Source organism: Cervus canadensis, chromosome 10 (assembly GCF_019320065.1).
Source record: "Cervus canadensis isolate Bull #8, Minnesota chromosome 10, ASM1932006v1, whole genome shotgun sequence".
Classification (NCBI taxonomy): domain Eukaryota; kingdom Metazoa; phylum Chordata; class Mammalia; order Artiodactyla; family Cervidae; genus Cervus; species Cervus canadensis.
In genome coordinates, this window is record NC_057395.1 from 32,338,756 (window position 1) to 32,355,413 (window position 16,658).

The 16,658-nt window shown below is 39.5% G+C and overlaps 1 protein-coding gene across 1 annotated transcript in view; it reads right to left on the minus strand.

Moving 5' to 3' along the window:
• MINDY3 (MINDY lysine 48 deubiquitinase 3) overlaps positions 1-10,774 on the minus strand; it is a 91,655-nt gene extending 80,881 nt beyond the window's left edge. The window contains exon 1 of the mRNA XM_043478411.1: positions 10,457-10,774. Coding sequence (XP_043334346.1) covers positions 10,457-10,550 — 94 coding nt within the window. The 5' untranslated portion in view covers positions 10,551-10,774. The remainder of the gene's footprint in view (positions 1-10,456) is intronic.
• Between the last annotated feature and the right edge of the window lie 5,884 nt (positions 10,775-16,658).

Genomic DNA, 16,658 nt, shown 5'->3' on the forward strand with positions numbered 1-16,658 from the left:
AACAGACCTATAGAGACAGTGCCAGACTAATAAAAACAACACTAACGTGAGAATAAACACTATATACGAACAGTATTTCTAAGGTAAAAATTAAGATATGATGAATATATGCAAGTGCAGCAAAGGCTGGGTACATAAGAAATTAGATCTAACTCTGTTTCTACCTTGAGATTCTAGGTAGCAAGTGAGTTAAAACAGTATGGAGGACCCCACTCCAGTCCACCTCCTCTCTACCTTTCAATCTCTTTCAAATAGGATTTAAACATGTACCTCCTATATAAAAACAAAAATTATCCTTAAGATTCTACCAGAAGGTCCTTGCTTACCCAAAGGAGTTGAAAATTTATGCCCCACCCCCACAAAAACCTACACACACTGTTTACTGCGCCTTTCATAACTGCCACAACTTGGAAGCAGCCAAGATATCCTTCAGCAGGGGAACGGATAAATAGTACATACAGAAAATGAAATATTATTTGGTGTTTAAAAGAATAATGGCTTGCAAGCTGTGAAAAAACAAGGAGGAAACAGTTATATACCATATGATTCCAACTATATGACATTCTGGAAAAGGAAAAACTATGCAGACAGTAAAAAGATCAGAGGCTGCCAAGGGGAGGGGAGTGGGGGATGGGGTGAACACATAGAGCACAGAGGATTTTTAGGGCAGTGAAAATACTTTATGATACTGTAATGATGGATACATTCCATTATACTTTTGTTACAACCCATAGGATGTACAGAACCAAGAATAAAAACTGTGGACTTTGGGTGACAATGATGAGTCAATGTAGGGTCAGAATTGTAACAAACACTCTGGTGGGAAATGCTGACATTGGAGCAGGCTGTGCACATTGCGGGAGCAGGAGGTAGGGGGGGAATCTCTGTATCTGCCCGCAATTTTGCTGTGAACCTAAATAAAACTGTTCTAAAAGTTAAAGTCTTAATTTAAAAAATCATTCGACCATTAAAAAAAAAAAATTCCATCCAAGACTCCAAACACCACTCGCTCAAAGCATATCTAATTGTCTGTATGCACTGTCTCAATTTCCTTATCTCCCAATTAACTCAACCCACAATAATTTGGTTTTCAACCTGTGACTGCACCAAACTCATTCTCACCAAATTCAACAATGACCTCTCAGAGAATCATCTGAAATGCTCACCAGTGACTTGTGAAAACCTTCTGGCCCTTGCTTTAGTGGCCCCTCTTGTTCCAAGTTTTCCTTTATTGTTTCTACTCTGTATCAATGTTTATCAGCGACTAAATGCTAATGTTCTTCAGGTCTTGGCTTTAGAGTCTTTGTTCTTTTCATTCTACATGTTCTCCCTGTGTAACTCATCTACTCCCAAGGTTTCCACTATGGGTTAGTGATTATATAATCAGGTAATCTCCAAATACAGCCCTGACTGGAACGCCAGTCACTGACAGAATCTAAATTCCTTAACATGGTCTTGTATGGTCGGGCTTCTGCCTGTATCTCCTATCTCATCTTTTGATACTTTCCTTCTTTAGCCTCCAGGTGTGCAGACCTTCTTCCAGACCCTAAAATATCCATTATCTCTCTGGTTTCTCATGCTTTGAACATGTTCCCTCCACTTGAAACACTTTCTCCAAAAAACTCCCACTTTTCTTTACGGCTTCACCTTATAAGATCCTCTTGGTTCAAGGGCCCAAAACACATCTTGTATCTGCCCATCTCCACTCCATTTCCGGTTCAACTTCAGGTTCTAACCACCATCATCTTTCATCTAGAACACCATTAGGAATTTCCAATCAGGATCCCCCTGCTCCATTTCACCCACATCCCAACTCCCAACCCACCCCTTGCCTATGCACCATAAATTTACCAGAGAAATCATCTAGAAATGGAAATCAGTTTTTCTCACAGACTGCTTAAAACATTCAAATGGTTTCTTACTGCAATTAAAATAAAATTCAAACTCCTTTTTCATTGCCTAAAAAATACCCTATATGATCTATCAATCCCACCTTCCCTCAGTTCACTCTTACCTTCATCATATACAGTGGTCTTAGTCCTCAGAACATCTCAAGGTCTTTACCTGGGGCCTTGGTGTCTGCTGTTCTCTCTGCATGAAATGGTCTTTACCCTTCTCATAGCTGAATCCTTCTCATCCTAAAAGACTCAGTTGAGGTATTAACTCCTCAGAGAGATGTTCCCTGACAAACCTAGCTAAGTAGATCCTTCCTACCATTCCCCAGCCCAAATAGGACTTATCATCATCTGTAATTGTTATTGTTCATTTGTTTATTATGTCTTGCCTTGCAAGTATCCTGCCTCTCTTATAGACCACTGTTTTCCTAGTGTGTTATTATTAATACAGTTAATACTCAATGAATACTTGCTGAAATTTTGGGAGGAAAGATAATGGGGGTGAGCTCATTCACATCCAACTCTTTGTGAGCCCATGGACTCCTCTGTCCAAGGGGTTCTTCAGGCAAGAATACTGGAGTGGGTTGCCATTTCCTTCTCCAGGGGATCTTCCCAACCCAGGGATCAAACCCATGTCTCCTGTGTCTGTTGCATTGGCAGGTGGATTCTTTTCCACTGAGCCATCTGGGAAGCCTGATAATGGAAACATTTGTTTCTAAATTCAGTCTCTAAAATGTCATGAGGGTGAGGATGGGGGTGGGGGTGGGGGGTATGGGTCTGGAGCTCAGGGCAGGGGTGAAGATTAAAGATAGCCAACTTGAATCACCCTAAACATGGCAGCTAAAGTGAATGAGAACATATAAAACAAAGATAATGAAGGTGGTTAACATTAAAAAAAAAGAAAGAAAAAAGAAACAAGCAGATGCTGAGTCAGCAAAGAAGACTGACAAAGACTTGAAAGCTAAGAGAAAAAACAGAGTGAGGCCCCAGAAAGGAAAAGCAGGCAGTCAGTCACCTGTTTCAAATGCTGAGTGGAATAAAAACATAAATGAAAACCCTGGATTAAGCATGTCACTACTGGGAATACTAAAAAAGGGAAACCTAGAATGCTAGGAAAAGCAGTCAAATTTTAAAGGGTTGAGGTGTGATTCACAACACAAGCAGAAGGAGAAACTGCGAACTATGTTAAACAAGTGAAGGGATGACAACTTGAAGGGTAGCTGGATAAGGAATTATTATTTTATAGACCAAAGGGCATGAGATTAAAAGAAGGAAAAAAGTGATCAAATGGAAAAGAGAGAGTTTAAGGACGCTGAGTTCTGAGAAAGCTGAGCTGGTAGAGAGTAGTGGTGGACTGGATAAAGAGGTTCTCAAAGTGCGGTCTACAGAACCCTGGAAGTTTTAGTGACCTTTTAGGGAACCTGCTAGAGGGGAAAATCATTTTTACCATAATACAGAGATATCTGCCCTTTTCTCGGTTTGATACTCACAGTGATGGTACAAAACAAAAAGGGGGTTATGTTACTGTTGCCTTAGCACACGCCACGGCAGTGCCATTAAGCTGCATCAGCAGTCACTGTACTAGGAAACACCCTGATATGCTCTCAAACACACACAAAAAGCCAATTAACTTAAGAAAGCTCTTGCTAATGCTAATCTTATTAAATCTTGACTCTGCATACAAAGTACTCAAAAAAAATAGTCTGTATGACATAATGGAAACTACCCATAAAGCACCTCTGCTACATTCCCTGAACAGGTGTCTCAAAGAAAAGCAGGTATGTAATTTTTTGAACTGTGAGCTGAACTAACAGCTTGTCTGTGAATGTTATTTTTACTTTGAAGAGCTACTAACAAACTATGATTATTTAGACTTCTTCTCAGAAGTAAATGAAGTGACCCTGATACTTCAAGGAAAAAAAACTGACAACTTTTGCCAGCAATAAAATTTCAAGCTTTCAAGTGATTAACTAAAATTCTGGGAAACTCAGGGCCAGCACTGTGAGCTTGACGTTTCCCAATACTCAAAAGAGATTTTTCTGACAGGATCAGTGAGATAATAATAAATATGACTTTAGATATTGTTTAATAATATGTGTTAACATTTGGAAGATTAGCATAAACCAGCGGACCAATAATTTCCAAACAGCTGATGCAAATGGCTACAAATTAATTCACGGGTAGAAGATCCACTCAAGGTACAAGACAAACCAATGGATTTCAACTTAATCGAGTATAAAATGTTCATTAATGTGGCTTCAGATTTCATATTTCAACTAACCTCTAAGAAACTACCATTTGCTGAGTTTCAGTGCAGTATCAAAGAAGAACATCCACAATTATTTGAAAATGCTATTGTGACACTCCTATGTCACCAACTGCTTACCTGTATGAAGCTGGATTTTTTGCATACACTTCAACCAAAACAACAGACTGAATGTAACAGACTAAATGGAGAAGCAAGTGAGAGAATCCAGCTACCTTCTAACGAGCTAGACACTGAAGAGATTTCTTAATGTAAAACATTGCCACAGGTCTCAATTTTTTTTCATAGTGAAGTCTTCAATAATTTTTAAGAGTGTAATGGGGCCCTGAGCTTAAATAAACTTGTGAAAAAGAAAACTTTAGCAGGTTTTCAACTTAGAAAAACGGGCAAAGAGGAAGTGAAGAGATGTTACTGATCGAGAGCAACAGAATGAGGCGCATAGAAAACTGAGAATATTAACTCCAAAAAAACATAAGCGTCGACAGGATAAAGAACTAAGGGAAACGCTGAGGGCTCAGCTAAGATTTAATTAGTACATCTGTACTGATGCTGACCACAATTTTCTCCAGCAACACGCAACACTTTGGGAGAAACAGTATAGAGGAGATGCTAAATGTAGGCTAAAAAACAGGCATGATGGACGGGGCAAATTTAATAATGACAAATGAGAACTAAGGGTGCTGGTGATCATATCAAGACAAGCAAAACTGAGAGCCAACCTGGAGACAAGAGGTGAAGCCAAGGGACCTCTACTCTTCATCCACCTCTTTTCCTAGTAGCAAGAAAGAAAGCGTCACTGGTGTTGGGCCTAAGTCCAGAGGTGAAGCTAAGCTCTTCTAAACTTTCAGGGTATGTGATAAATAAGTATCAGTAATGGATTCTTGGACTGCAAGAAGATCCAACCAGTCCATCCTGAAGGAGTTCAGTCCTGGGTGTTCACTGGAAGGACTGGTGTTGAAGCTGAAACTCCAATACTTTGGCCACCTCATGCGAAGAGTTGACTCATTGGAAAAGACCCTGATGCTGGGAAGGAGAAGGGGACACAGGAGGGGATGCAGGAGGAGAAGGGGACGACAGAGAATGAGATGGCTGAATGGCATCACCAACTCAATGGACATGAGTTTGGGTAGATTCAGGGAGTTGGTGATGGACAGGGAGGCCTGGCGTGCTGCGATTCATGGGGTCGCAAAGAGCTGGACATGACTGAGTGACTGAACTGAACTAAACTGAACGGATTCTTGCCTTTCTTAAAGTCACTAATAATGTAATTCAGTTTTCAAGGTCCATGTGTGGGACTTTTAGACTGAAATACATTATGATGAGTTGCTTTTGTACTTTAGAGATAAAAACCCCAAGGAGAGAATTCTAGGCAAATCTGCTTTATACCAAATTCTGTTTAATTGCAGCATATATGCTTGAGGGTGTTATCTGATAATGAACAAAGGCTCTTACAGCTTAAAATGTAATAAAGTCAAACAAATGAAAACGAACTTTTCTGTCCTCAAACAGGACTATGCTATGTAGGCATCTCCGTTTATAACAAGGCTTCATTTGAGTTGGAATTTTTTAGGATATAGTTATTTTTCTTGTCAAGTGTTCTCATATTTGTATTATTTCCTAGTTTTAAGAGGAATTAACTTATTACAAAATGACTGTTTTACTAATTAGATCTGAAATTAGCCATCTAACTTAGCATGTGACCCTAAGCATATGATTTTGTATCACACTGCACAGCACTACAGACACAGAAGTCTTTCTCAATTTTATGGCTCATAACTAATTTAAACCTAACCCATGAACCTCTTTGCAATTTCCTAGTCTTTTACTTTCAGATGACTGACTTACATTATTCAAACCAGTTTGACAACTACTGCCTATGTAGTTCTAGTCTTCCACGTAAACAAAAGGCTACACAGAATGACTTCATTTGTCATCATAAATTAGATAATATTAAGTGGAATCTGAACTGAGCCTTAGTCTCCTCATCTATAAACAGGAGGAGAACTACATTTATCTCTTGCTGTCTCTTGGGGTTGTTGCAAAGTTTCAGCAAGATTTTCAGAAACTGTCAAGCATAATACAAATGTAAGGTATTATCATGAATATTTTGAACTTAAAAATACATTACGTACTCCAAGTACCAAGAAATTGACTTTATCACATAGGTTACAAAATGGAGATTTTAAAAATCGATTTTTTAGATCAAATGTGATGTACGTAGGTTTCAGAAAGTAAAATATATATTGGAAATATAAGGCTTCCAACAACAACAAAGATCTTTGAAGTTATGTGATCCATTGTACTGACTTACCTTCACATCACACTTTTGGATTTTAACCCAAATGTTTTAACTCCTGACTACATTTTTAAACTTACATTTTTACTGATCCCTCAACTTTTCAAGTTATTTAGAATCTTTTTTTTTAATCATATAGTAAACACTGTCTTACACAGAAAGCGCAAAATTCTAATTTCAAACAACCACAGCTCTAAACACTCCACCTCCACCCTAGAACACACTGAACTGCAATAAATAGCAAAACTGGGTTTGTCTTCTGGCTAATCTTTAGGTGAAACAATGAAGTAACTTAAAGCTGGAAGGAATGGGGTAGAAAAAAGGAAAAGATGGGTTCTCAAGAGTTTATAATGTACATCAGGGTTGGCTTGTTTTTTAAATGCAGATTTGGAACACAGCTACACCCATCTTATCAAGGGCTGCTTCTGCTGCAATGCCAGAGACAATAAAGTCACTGGCCCTTTAAAGAAAATATTTGCCAAACACTGGTTAGACAATCAATACTGAAAAGAAAACAAAGTCTCAACCAGCGAAAATGTTTTCCTTTGTAATAAGATTAATATTTACTTTTGTTAGCTCATGATGACTCTTATTCTGGTTCTGCTGGGTTAAGGTCAACTTGACCACTTCCAACCATCTCCACCACCACTCTCCTGGTCTAAGTCACGGTCTTTTACCCCCTGGATCACGGCAATTCTCTCTCATTTGGTCTTGTTGTCTCACTCTCTCACTACAGTCCATCCTCAAATTTAGCAGTCAGGTCAGTCCTTTAAAAATTGTCATGTCGTTGTCTCTTTGTTCCAAACCCCCCAATATCAAAGTCCTTATAATGGCCTATAAAATCTTAGTTATCTGGGCCATATTGTTCCTTATATCATCTTTATTGGTCCCCTCTTCCCTCATTCCGTCTCCAGCCAAACTAACCTCCTTCCCGTTCCTTAACCAGATGTAGTCTGCATTAAGTCTTTTATGATGGCTATCCTCGCTGCCTGGAATACTCCTCAGATACCTGCGTAACTAATGCAGTTACTTCAAGAGTTTTTTCAAATCTCATCTTAAAATGAGGCTTTTCCAGGCAACTTCACCCTATAATTCCTACTTCTTTACCTTCTAGTACATATACTTTTTATGCCATATTTGTTACTTGTCTTCCTTTGCACCCTATCAAGTAGGCCTGGAACACTTTGGTTTGAGAGAAAGGAAGGATAAATGATATTTACAAATAATGAAGTAAAAAAACATTTTTCCTTTAAAAAGTATTAGTGGCAATTGAGCAGGAGGGAAGTAGGCAGGAGTAGGAAGTAAATGTCCAAGTTAAACAACAAAACAACTTCAAATCTTTAAATTATGTGGCTTATTGACTTTAAAATAAAAACTGCAAAAAAAACAAACAAAAAAAAAAACACAAAACCTCAAACCAAAACCCTACTTGTCTCTCTTTTTAAAAAAAGTATTCACAAAAGAGAATTATTTTAAACTGCCAATTGAATTTTAAAAGAACACACACACACACAAAAACCTATGTGCTACTCCTGCATTTACTGCTTTAACATATTATCTAAAGCTGCCAAATCAATTAAAGGGGGGAAGGGGAACTCCTAAAGCTATTTAACATATCAAAGGAATTTAACAGGACCAATCAGTATAGTTTCATAAATGGAATATTCCTGGACATAGTTCTATAAATATTTACGCCAAAGACCTTACATCTATAACTTGCTTCCAAAAGATAATGAGGTTACAGTTGTCGATTCAAAGCACAGCTACAGATGATGAAATAAAGCCAAAGCTGATGTCACATTACGAATGCAGTAAGTCAAGTGCAGCAAAGCAGTGTCTTGTGTCATTCCCAAATCATTGCCACAGCAACCTTCAGCAATGATTTCTGTCTCCTCTGAGAAAGAATAAATGAATACAAAGTCAAGAGAACAAAACCAGTGACAACATCGCTCTGATTCAAAAGTGATAACTTAAAAATACATATTTGGTTGCCTTAAAATCATGATCAATTTAAGACCTTGAAGAATCAACCACAATATAGCTGCACTCTGTAAAGAGCAAAAAGTAAATAACCTTTTATTTTCAAATGATATTGATTGAACACATCTTGTTAAGGAACTTCCCTCTGACTACAAGATGGTAGAGCATTCTAATGTGTGATTATGAAGTGATCTAATTAACAGTAATTTCTTCTAACTGTCAGGGCATGGCTACAGAGTGATCTTTGGCTTGATCTATCCTACAATTAAGCACTTTCTAAATTAAGCTATCATTTTCTGAGTGTTTATGTCAGATATTGTGTTAAGTACTTGCCTTTAATCCTCACAACAAACCTGTAAGATAGGCATTAGTATTATCTGCTCTCCACAGAGAAGAAAACTGAGGCTTAAATTAAAAAACTTGAACCTAGAACCAAAGAATGCCTATTCCAAAGACTGCTCCTGCTACTAACCATTATTAGAACTGCCTCTCTGAATTCTCCTTGTATCTGCAACACAGTACTAAAATAAATGAGACCAAATATCACCCTATTCTGTGTTGTATTACTGCTTAATTAACAAAAAGTAAAACCTTTCTCAATCCTACAATCTTGCATGCTTTAGGGCTATTCATTACTAGTATAAATAAGACAAATAGGAAAATAAGTTTTAAAACAGAACTTGCAAATGTGAATGCCCATAGTTTCTGAAAAAAATCAGTTAAGTGACAAAATTAGGTGTGTAAAAAGAGTCAAACTAATTACATGTCTGGTTAAAAACAGAAAGAAAAACAAGACAGAGCTGTGACTTGTAATTCACTCCCTGTAACTTTGGCCTGGTCATTTAGCCTTCGGGACTCATTTTTCTCATCTTCAAACAAAGAGTAATGGACTAAATAACCTAACTAGCTGTTATACATTATGATTCCGTTTTTACCAGGTCTTAGAAGTATCTGAGAGGGAAGAAGAGAATATTTAAACCCTAAATGTGTGCTACTAAGTAAACATTATGAAGTAAAGACATAGATATACTATGCTAAATTTACCCCAAATCCTCTGAGAATCAGTATTTTCTAAATAAATGTTTTCATAACAAAATATTTTAATACTACTACTAAATAGCTACTATTTATTGGCTTGTGATGTTTTACATACATACATTACCCATCCTTCTGACTTCAAAGACTATGCTGTTAACTTCACTTAACCTCACCAGTCTTTCTTATCACCTTAACCAATGTGTCCGTTTTGTGTTAATATTAAAACGCACGAGTTAGGGATGATTACTAGCATAAAGTGCCCAACGCAGAGCCTGGGACAGCTCTGGAATTAAATGTGTGTGTGTGTGTGTTCTATTTCACAATTATTCGTAGTATTAACAAAACTTCTTATATAATTCAAAATCCTGTCTGAATAATCAGATCGGCGCAGGAAGTTCTACGAGCCACGGAACAGATACTAAATCACCTCAAAATCAGGGATATCGGGGTGGAGAAAACACTTTGCAGCCGCGTTTTATTTTTGCACCGAGTACCACGCCTAACAGCCTAATTAAAATACAAACTGCACCATCGTTTCGTGGAATTAGCCACAGTGAGTTTCATGTGGACTTCCCTTCTCTCCAAAATTAGACCAAACACCAAGATGAAGCCTCGTTAGGGGGGTAAAGACCCAGGAGGCCACAGCAAGTCTTGAGAAATGGATACCAAGGCACAGGGCACACCTTCAGTGTTACGCCCTGCAGCCCGACGGCCGCCCCCTTCTCCTTTCCAGCCCAAAAGGCAGCCCAGGGAGCGGCAGGGGCACTTCGGGTCTTTAGCCGCCAGCTGGAACCATTCTCCTACTCAACCTCTACCCCCTGGAAGGGCAGGGCGTTTCTAGACAGTCCAGTGTCAGTGCAAAGCAGGGGAATTGGGACAGAGTGCAGGGCACGGGAGGGGACTGGCGCGAGAGGCGTCACTGCTCGACTCTCTCGGGGCAAAAAGAAGCGGGGGCTGGAAGCAAGAGTCCAGCCGGGGTACCTTGCGTCCAGCGGCAGAAGATGGTGTCAGAGAGACCGGGGCTGCTGTTGGTGCCCCACACCAGCTCCATCAGCTCTTTAGTCAGTTCGGACATGATGGGATGCCGGCGAGCTGGTCTTGGCTTTCAGGACTCCTGCCCCGGCACATGGGGAAGGGGCGGCTTCCGAGATCAGAGTGGCGGGACAGCGGCGGTAAACGAGCTTGAAGGTCAGACGGGAGAGAGGCAAAAGGAGAGAGACCTACTTGCAGGGACCCCGCCTGTCAAGCCCGGTCGGAGCGGCAGCAAGGAGTTTCCCCTACCGGAAGTACCGGAGCCACTTCCGGCTTCTCTTTCACTACCGCCCCCACGGCCGGAGGGGCAGGCGGCACCTCCCCGGAAGCGGAAGTGGGGGTGGGGCGAGAAGAGCTGCAGGGGACAGTTCAGGCCACTGGCCTTTCTGAACTCGGTGCAAGGAGGCTGTGGTGCGGTGCCTGCTTTTGTGTTGGCAGGAGCATCGCGTCCCGTGGGCGTTGGCATATTTCTACCATTGTAGAATACCTCCTTCTCCGCACTGCTTTGGGCTTAGCCGGAGGCCCCCAGGCCCAAGCTCTGGGACTCAGAACATAACCTATACCTTAAGATTTGTAATATTAATTATGCCAGACTACAGCTTTAAGAGTATGGTTGAGTCTCCTTGAGGAAACATTCACGTTTGTGTGGAGAGCCGCCCATAAATTGAAGGCTCTCAATCTCTTGCTACGTCACATTAAGTTAAACCAACTATCAACATAACTGAAGAATGTGGCCGAATGAGTGTTAGATATGCCTGACCCGAGCATAACGGAGAATTACAAACCTCTTTACAGGAAAACAGATTCAAAGCGGCCCGTTTGTAAATGGTAGAGCAATTTTACCTACAATTTTGGAGACTGTAGGGTGTATGGGCAACACGTGAGCTTAAAGACCAGGTTTCAATCATTGACAAGCATTCAGTTAAATTTAGTGGCTTCCCTTAGTTGGTGATGGCTTGAGAATCTTGGCGTGCTGCGGCCCATAGGGGTCGCAAAGAATTGGACACAACTGAGCGACTGAACTGAATTGAACTGAAAAATTTCTATTTGTGACACTTACAAAGAAGAAAATTTATTCTGACTGAATTTGGAATTTCAAACAAAAACGCAAAAATCTGATAGGATCCTTCCAGGCAGCAAATAACGGGAGCTTGCTAATTTATACTCTATTTTTGACTTAAGTAACCTTTGCTGTTGTTAAAAGGAATTGCTCAAAGTACCTGAACCATATCCATAAACTTCTTCCCAATCTTTAACCCTTGTGAAATGTCCTTTATCCTGTTTTTCAAACCAAATCTTATTCATTCTTCAAGATGTATGTTGACTTAAAAAATACAGCCTAAAAATTAAAAGTGGTTTTTTGTTTTTTTTTTTTTAATTCAGTGAGAATTTTTAGGACTTTAAGCCGGGAAACAGCATCTCTAGTAACCCTGAGAGAACTGCTCTGAGGAGGCGAGGGGAGGAGCCAGGTTAATAGAAGTTTTGCAACCAAGGGTAGATAGTCTGAACATCAAAAGATTATTGTTAATTAAAGGAAGCCAAATATTCCACAATCCAATATTCTTGGGCTTCACTGGTGGCTCAGATGGTAAAGGATACACCTGCAATGCAGGAGATCTGGGTTCGATCCCTGGGTGCAGAAGATTCCCCTGGAGGAGGGCATGGCAACCCTCTTCAGTATTCTTCCCTGGAGAATACCCCTGGACAGAGGAGCCTGGCAGGCTACAGTCCATGGGGTTGCAAAGAGCTGGACACAGCTGAGTGACTAAGCACATCACAGATATCCCAAGCTAAAGAATTAAGCGCTTTTCTATGGGAAGATGCAAGAGTCCGGGATCACTGAAATCATTTCTTTCAGATATATCTCAGCTATCCTGGGCCAGTAGCCTGTGTTTTTCACATCCTGAGCTCCACTGCGGCTCGCCTTAGGGAGTAGCTACAGTCCTGGTGGCTGCTAGTCCACTGGTACCCTTCTTCCTGAGTGCCCTTAGGGCTCAGGAATTCACATTGGAGTGCTGTAATCACGGATGACTGTGATATCCCTGTTTACTGATATGGCAGGAAATACTCCATTTCTTGGTGCTTCCCTGGTGGCTCAGATGGTAAAGAATCTGCCTGCAATGCAGGATCCAGAGTTGGGCTGATCCCTTGGCAAAGGGAATGGCTACCCACTCCAGTGTTCTTGCCTGGAGAATTCCATGGACACAGGAGCCTGGTGGGCTACAGTCCATGGGGTCACAAAGAGTGGGACACAATTTAACAACTAACACTTCCACCTTTCACTCTACTTCTCACATAGTATAAATGGTACTTTGTAATAAGGCCTCCAATTGTTACAATATAAAAGAAAATTTTTAGCTTCTGAAATTTCATGAAAGTGAAAGTGAAGTTGCTCAGTCGTGTCCGACTCTTTGCGACCCTATGGACTATAGCCTACCAGGCTCCTCTGTCCATGGGATTTTTCCAGGCAAGAATACTGGAGTGGGTTGCCATTTTGTGACTTGCTTATGACAATTACTGTCATTTGTAATTTGCAAATAATTATTTATTCTTCTCCTGTGGTAGATGTTTAAGGAAGATGAGGACCTGTCTTATTCATAGTACCTAATAGCCTTGAATATAGCTGGATCTCCGTATTAGAATGAAACTTGCCTTTATGGAACTTAAGACTTCACTTATGGAACTTAAGAATTCAAGAAGTGAGGAAATGAGGGGAAGTACCAATGACTGGTTCAAGTAAATGTCTATTATTTGCACAGGTGATTTATAATTTGCAAAATTATTTCATTTCCTAAAAGACATAGAAGAGCCAATGTTCATAGATCCTGTAAATCGCAGAACTCTAATGTCAACTACAAATTGGCACTTGCCATGGGTGCTTGCCGTCTACCTTTAATCTACAAGAATTAAATCATGTGCCACTGTAGCTGCTAATTTTTTAACACCCTTGAAAGGACTTCAGGGTGAAGAACAGAAATGTAGCATTCTGTGCTCTGGAAAAAATGGGCAGAACAGGTCTTCAGATAGTTAGATATTTTGAGGAGCTTATTTTATGAGCCCAATTCTTGTACCTTGTCATATCTAGAAAAGTGCTACAATCCTTCATGGTGATGACAGCTTGTTGTGACTAGCAGAAACCTTCCAAAAATATGTGCTTGATTGCATGTACACCCCCTTCACCAGAATCATTTATATACTGACCTTCATCACTACCTCTTTAGAGCAGTTTCTCAGGGCTATCTGAAATTCTGTCTCTCAGGCTATAGTCCTCATTTTGCCACAAATAAAACTTAACTCACATTTCTCAAACTGCATTTTTTAAAAGTCAGCAATAAGTTCAGAGGTGTTTGCCATATTTTTCTCTTTTCATTATTATAGAGGCATACTTATAGATATAATTGTCCATGAATAGAAATAAATAATTTCAAAAAATTTTTAATGCAGTATTTCTTGATCCATGATTTTTCTTAGTTTTCAGGTGTGATGAAACTGGCAAAATCTTGGGTAGATGTTAATATGCATGATCTTTCTACCTTTAGGTTATATTCTCTATTTGCAACATGCTTTAAACTTTTAAATTAGCTGGACATATTTTTAACAAGGAATATTTGATTGTTAAATTATTTATGTTGCTTAATTATTCATTACTTGCTACATTTGAATTGTGATGTTACTTACACTACATTAGAAATTTAAATTAATGTTCATTTAACATTTTTTTAGCTAGTAATTATTTAGAAAAATAACAATAATTCTAACAGTCAAGTTTGTTGCATATATTTCTGGTACAGAAGGATAATGCCTTTTTCATTTTTATAATGACTTTAAAATTATGTAATTTTTCTTTGGCATATTTATCTTGCTCCATATTTACCATAGTATTTTTTTCCTTAGGACCATCTATTAGTCTTAGTCTAAGTAGCTAACTCATGTCCAACTCTTGCGACCCCATTGACTGTAGCCTGCCAGGCTCCTCTGTCCATTGGATTTTCCAAGCAAGAATATTGGAGTGGGTTGCCATTTCCTTCTCCAGGTTGCCATTTCCCAACCCAGGGAATCAAACCCAGGTCTCCTGCATTGAAGGCAAATTCTTTATCACTGAGCTACAAGGAAAGCCCAGGACCATCTATAGTTTTGATTAAATTGATGTGTGTCATTAAGATGCACATATACATGAATGCTCAGCGGCTCAGTCATGTCAGACTCTTTGTGACCCCATGGACTATAGTCCACTAGGCTCCTCTGTCCATGGAATTTTCCAGGTAAGAATACTGGAGCAGGTTGACATATAGGTTGCATAAATGATCTTTAATCCTAAAAGAGAGTCTTAAAATATCAGAACTTCCTGTTAACATGTTAAATTTTATTTGTAGTATTTCTCTTTCAAATTCAAGTCAGGGCACCTCCATAAAACTGGGCTTAGATTACCAGAATCATTAATTCTCTTTATCCAAATTCATTATTTCAAAGAAACAGAATTACTCATTATCAAATGCTAACTCCATGCTGAATTATTCTGTTGTCTTTCCCCTAATTTCCCTGTCAAAAAAAAGCAAAACAGCTTCATAACCATGTTCCTAGCAACTACCATGAAAGAACAATTCTCCAACTAGAAGCCCTCAGCTTCTAATTTAGTATATTTGCACCACTTGTTTAAGAGAAATCAATCTTTCAGAAATCCGCTCTACAATAAGATAAGTTCTAGGCAGGTTACTAAAACAATCCTCTCTGTATATATTAATAAAAACTATTTCATGTATATGCCCCTTGGCTTCCAGTAACAGTGTAAATCTGTTGAGCACATGAAATTCTTTTCTTTGCATCATACTAAACACATCTCAGTTCCTTTTAAATCCACCACTGTCATGCTCAAGTATGACATAAAATGTCATTTCCTACAAACACAAACACGTGGTGGAAAAGGGGTTCTGTCATTAAATGCTGAGTTAAACAAAGTCAGGCAAGAGATGCTCAAAATTCTCCAAGCGAGGTTTCAACAGCACGTGAACCAAGAACTTCCAGATGTTCAAGCTGGACTTAGAAAAGGCAGAGGAACCAGAGGTCAGATTGCCGATATCCACTGGATCATCAAAAAAGCAAGAGAGTTCCAGAAAAACATCTACTTCTGCTATATTGACTACACCAAAGCCTTTGACTGTGTGGATCACAACAAACTGGAAAATTCTTCAAGGGATGGGAATACCAGACCACTTTACCTGCCTCCTGAGAAATCTGTATGTGGGTCAAGAAGCAACAGTTCCAAAGAACTGGACACGGAACAACGGACTGGTTCCAAATTGGGAAAGGAGTGCATCAAAGCTGTATATTGTCACCCTGCTTATTTAAATTATATGCAGAAGTACATCATGCAAAATGCCAGGCTGGATGAAGCACAAGTTGAAATCAAGATTTCTGGGAGAAATATCAATAACCTCAGATATGCAGATGACACCACCCTTATGGCAGAAAGCGAAATGGAGCTGATGAGCCTCTTGATGAAAGTGAAAGAGGAGAGTGAAAATGCTGCCTTAAAACTCAACATTCAAAAAATGAAGATCATGGCATCTGGTCCAATCATTTCATGGCAAATAGATGGGGAAACAATGGAAACAGTGACAGACGGTATTTTCTTGGGCTCCAAAATCACTGCACATGGTGACTGAATCCATGAAATTAAAAGACACTTGCTCCTTGGAAGAAAAGTTATGACCAAACTAGACAGTATATTAAAAAGCAGAGACATTACTTTTCCAACAAAGGTCCATCTAATCAAAGCTATGGTTTTTCCAGTAGTCATGTATGGATGTGAGAGTTGGACTACAAAGAAAGCTGAGCACTGAAGAACTGATGCTTTTGAACCGTGGTGTTGGAGAAAACTCTTGAGAGTCCCTTGGACTGCAAGGCGATCTAACCAGTCCATCCTAAAGGAAATCAGTACTGAATATTCATTGAAAGGACTGATGCTGAAGCTGATGCTTTGACACTTTGGTCACCTGATGCAAAAAACTGACTCACTTGAAAAGATGCTGATGCTGGGAAAGATTGAAGAAGGGAGAAGAAGGGGATGACAGAGGATGAGATGATTGGATGGCATCACCCACTCCATGGTCGTGAGGTTGAGTAAGCTTGGGAATTGGTGATAGGGAAACCT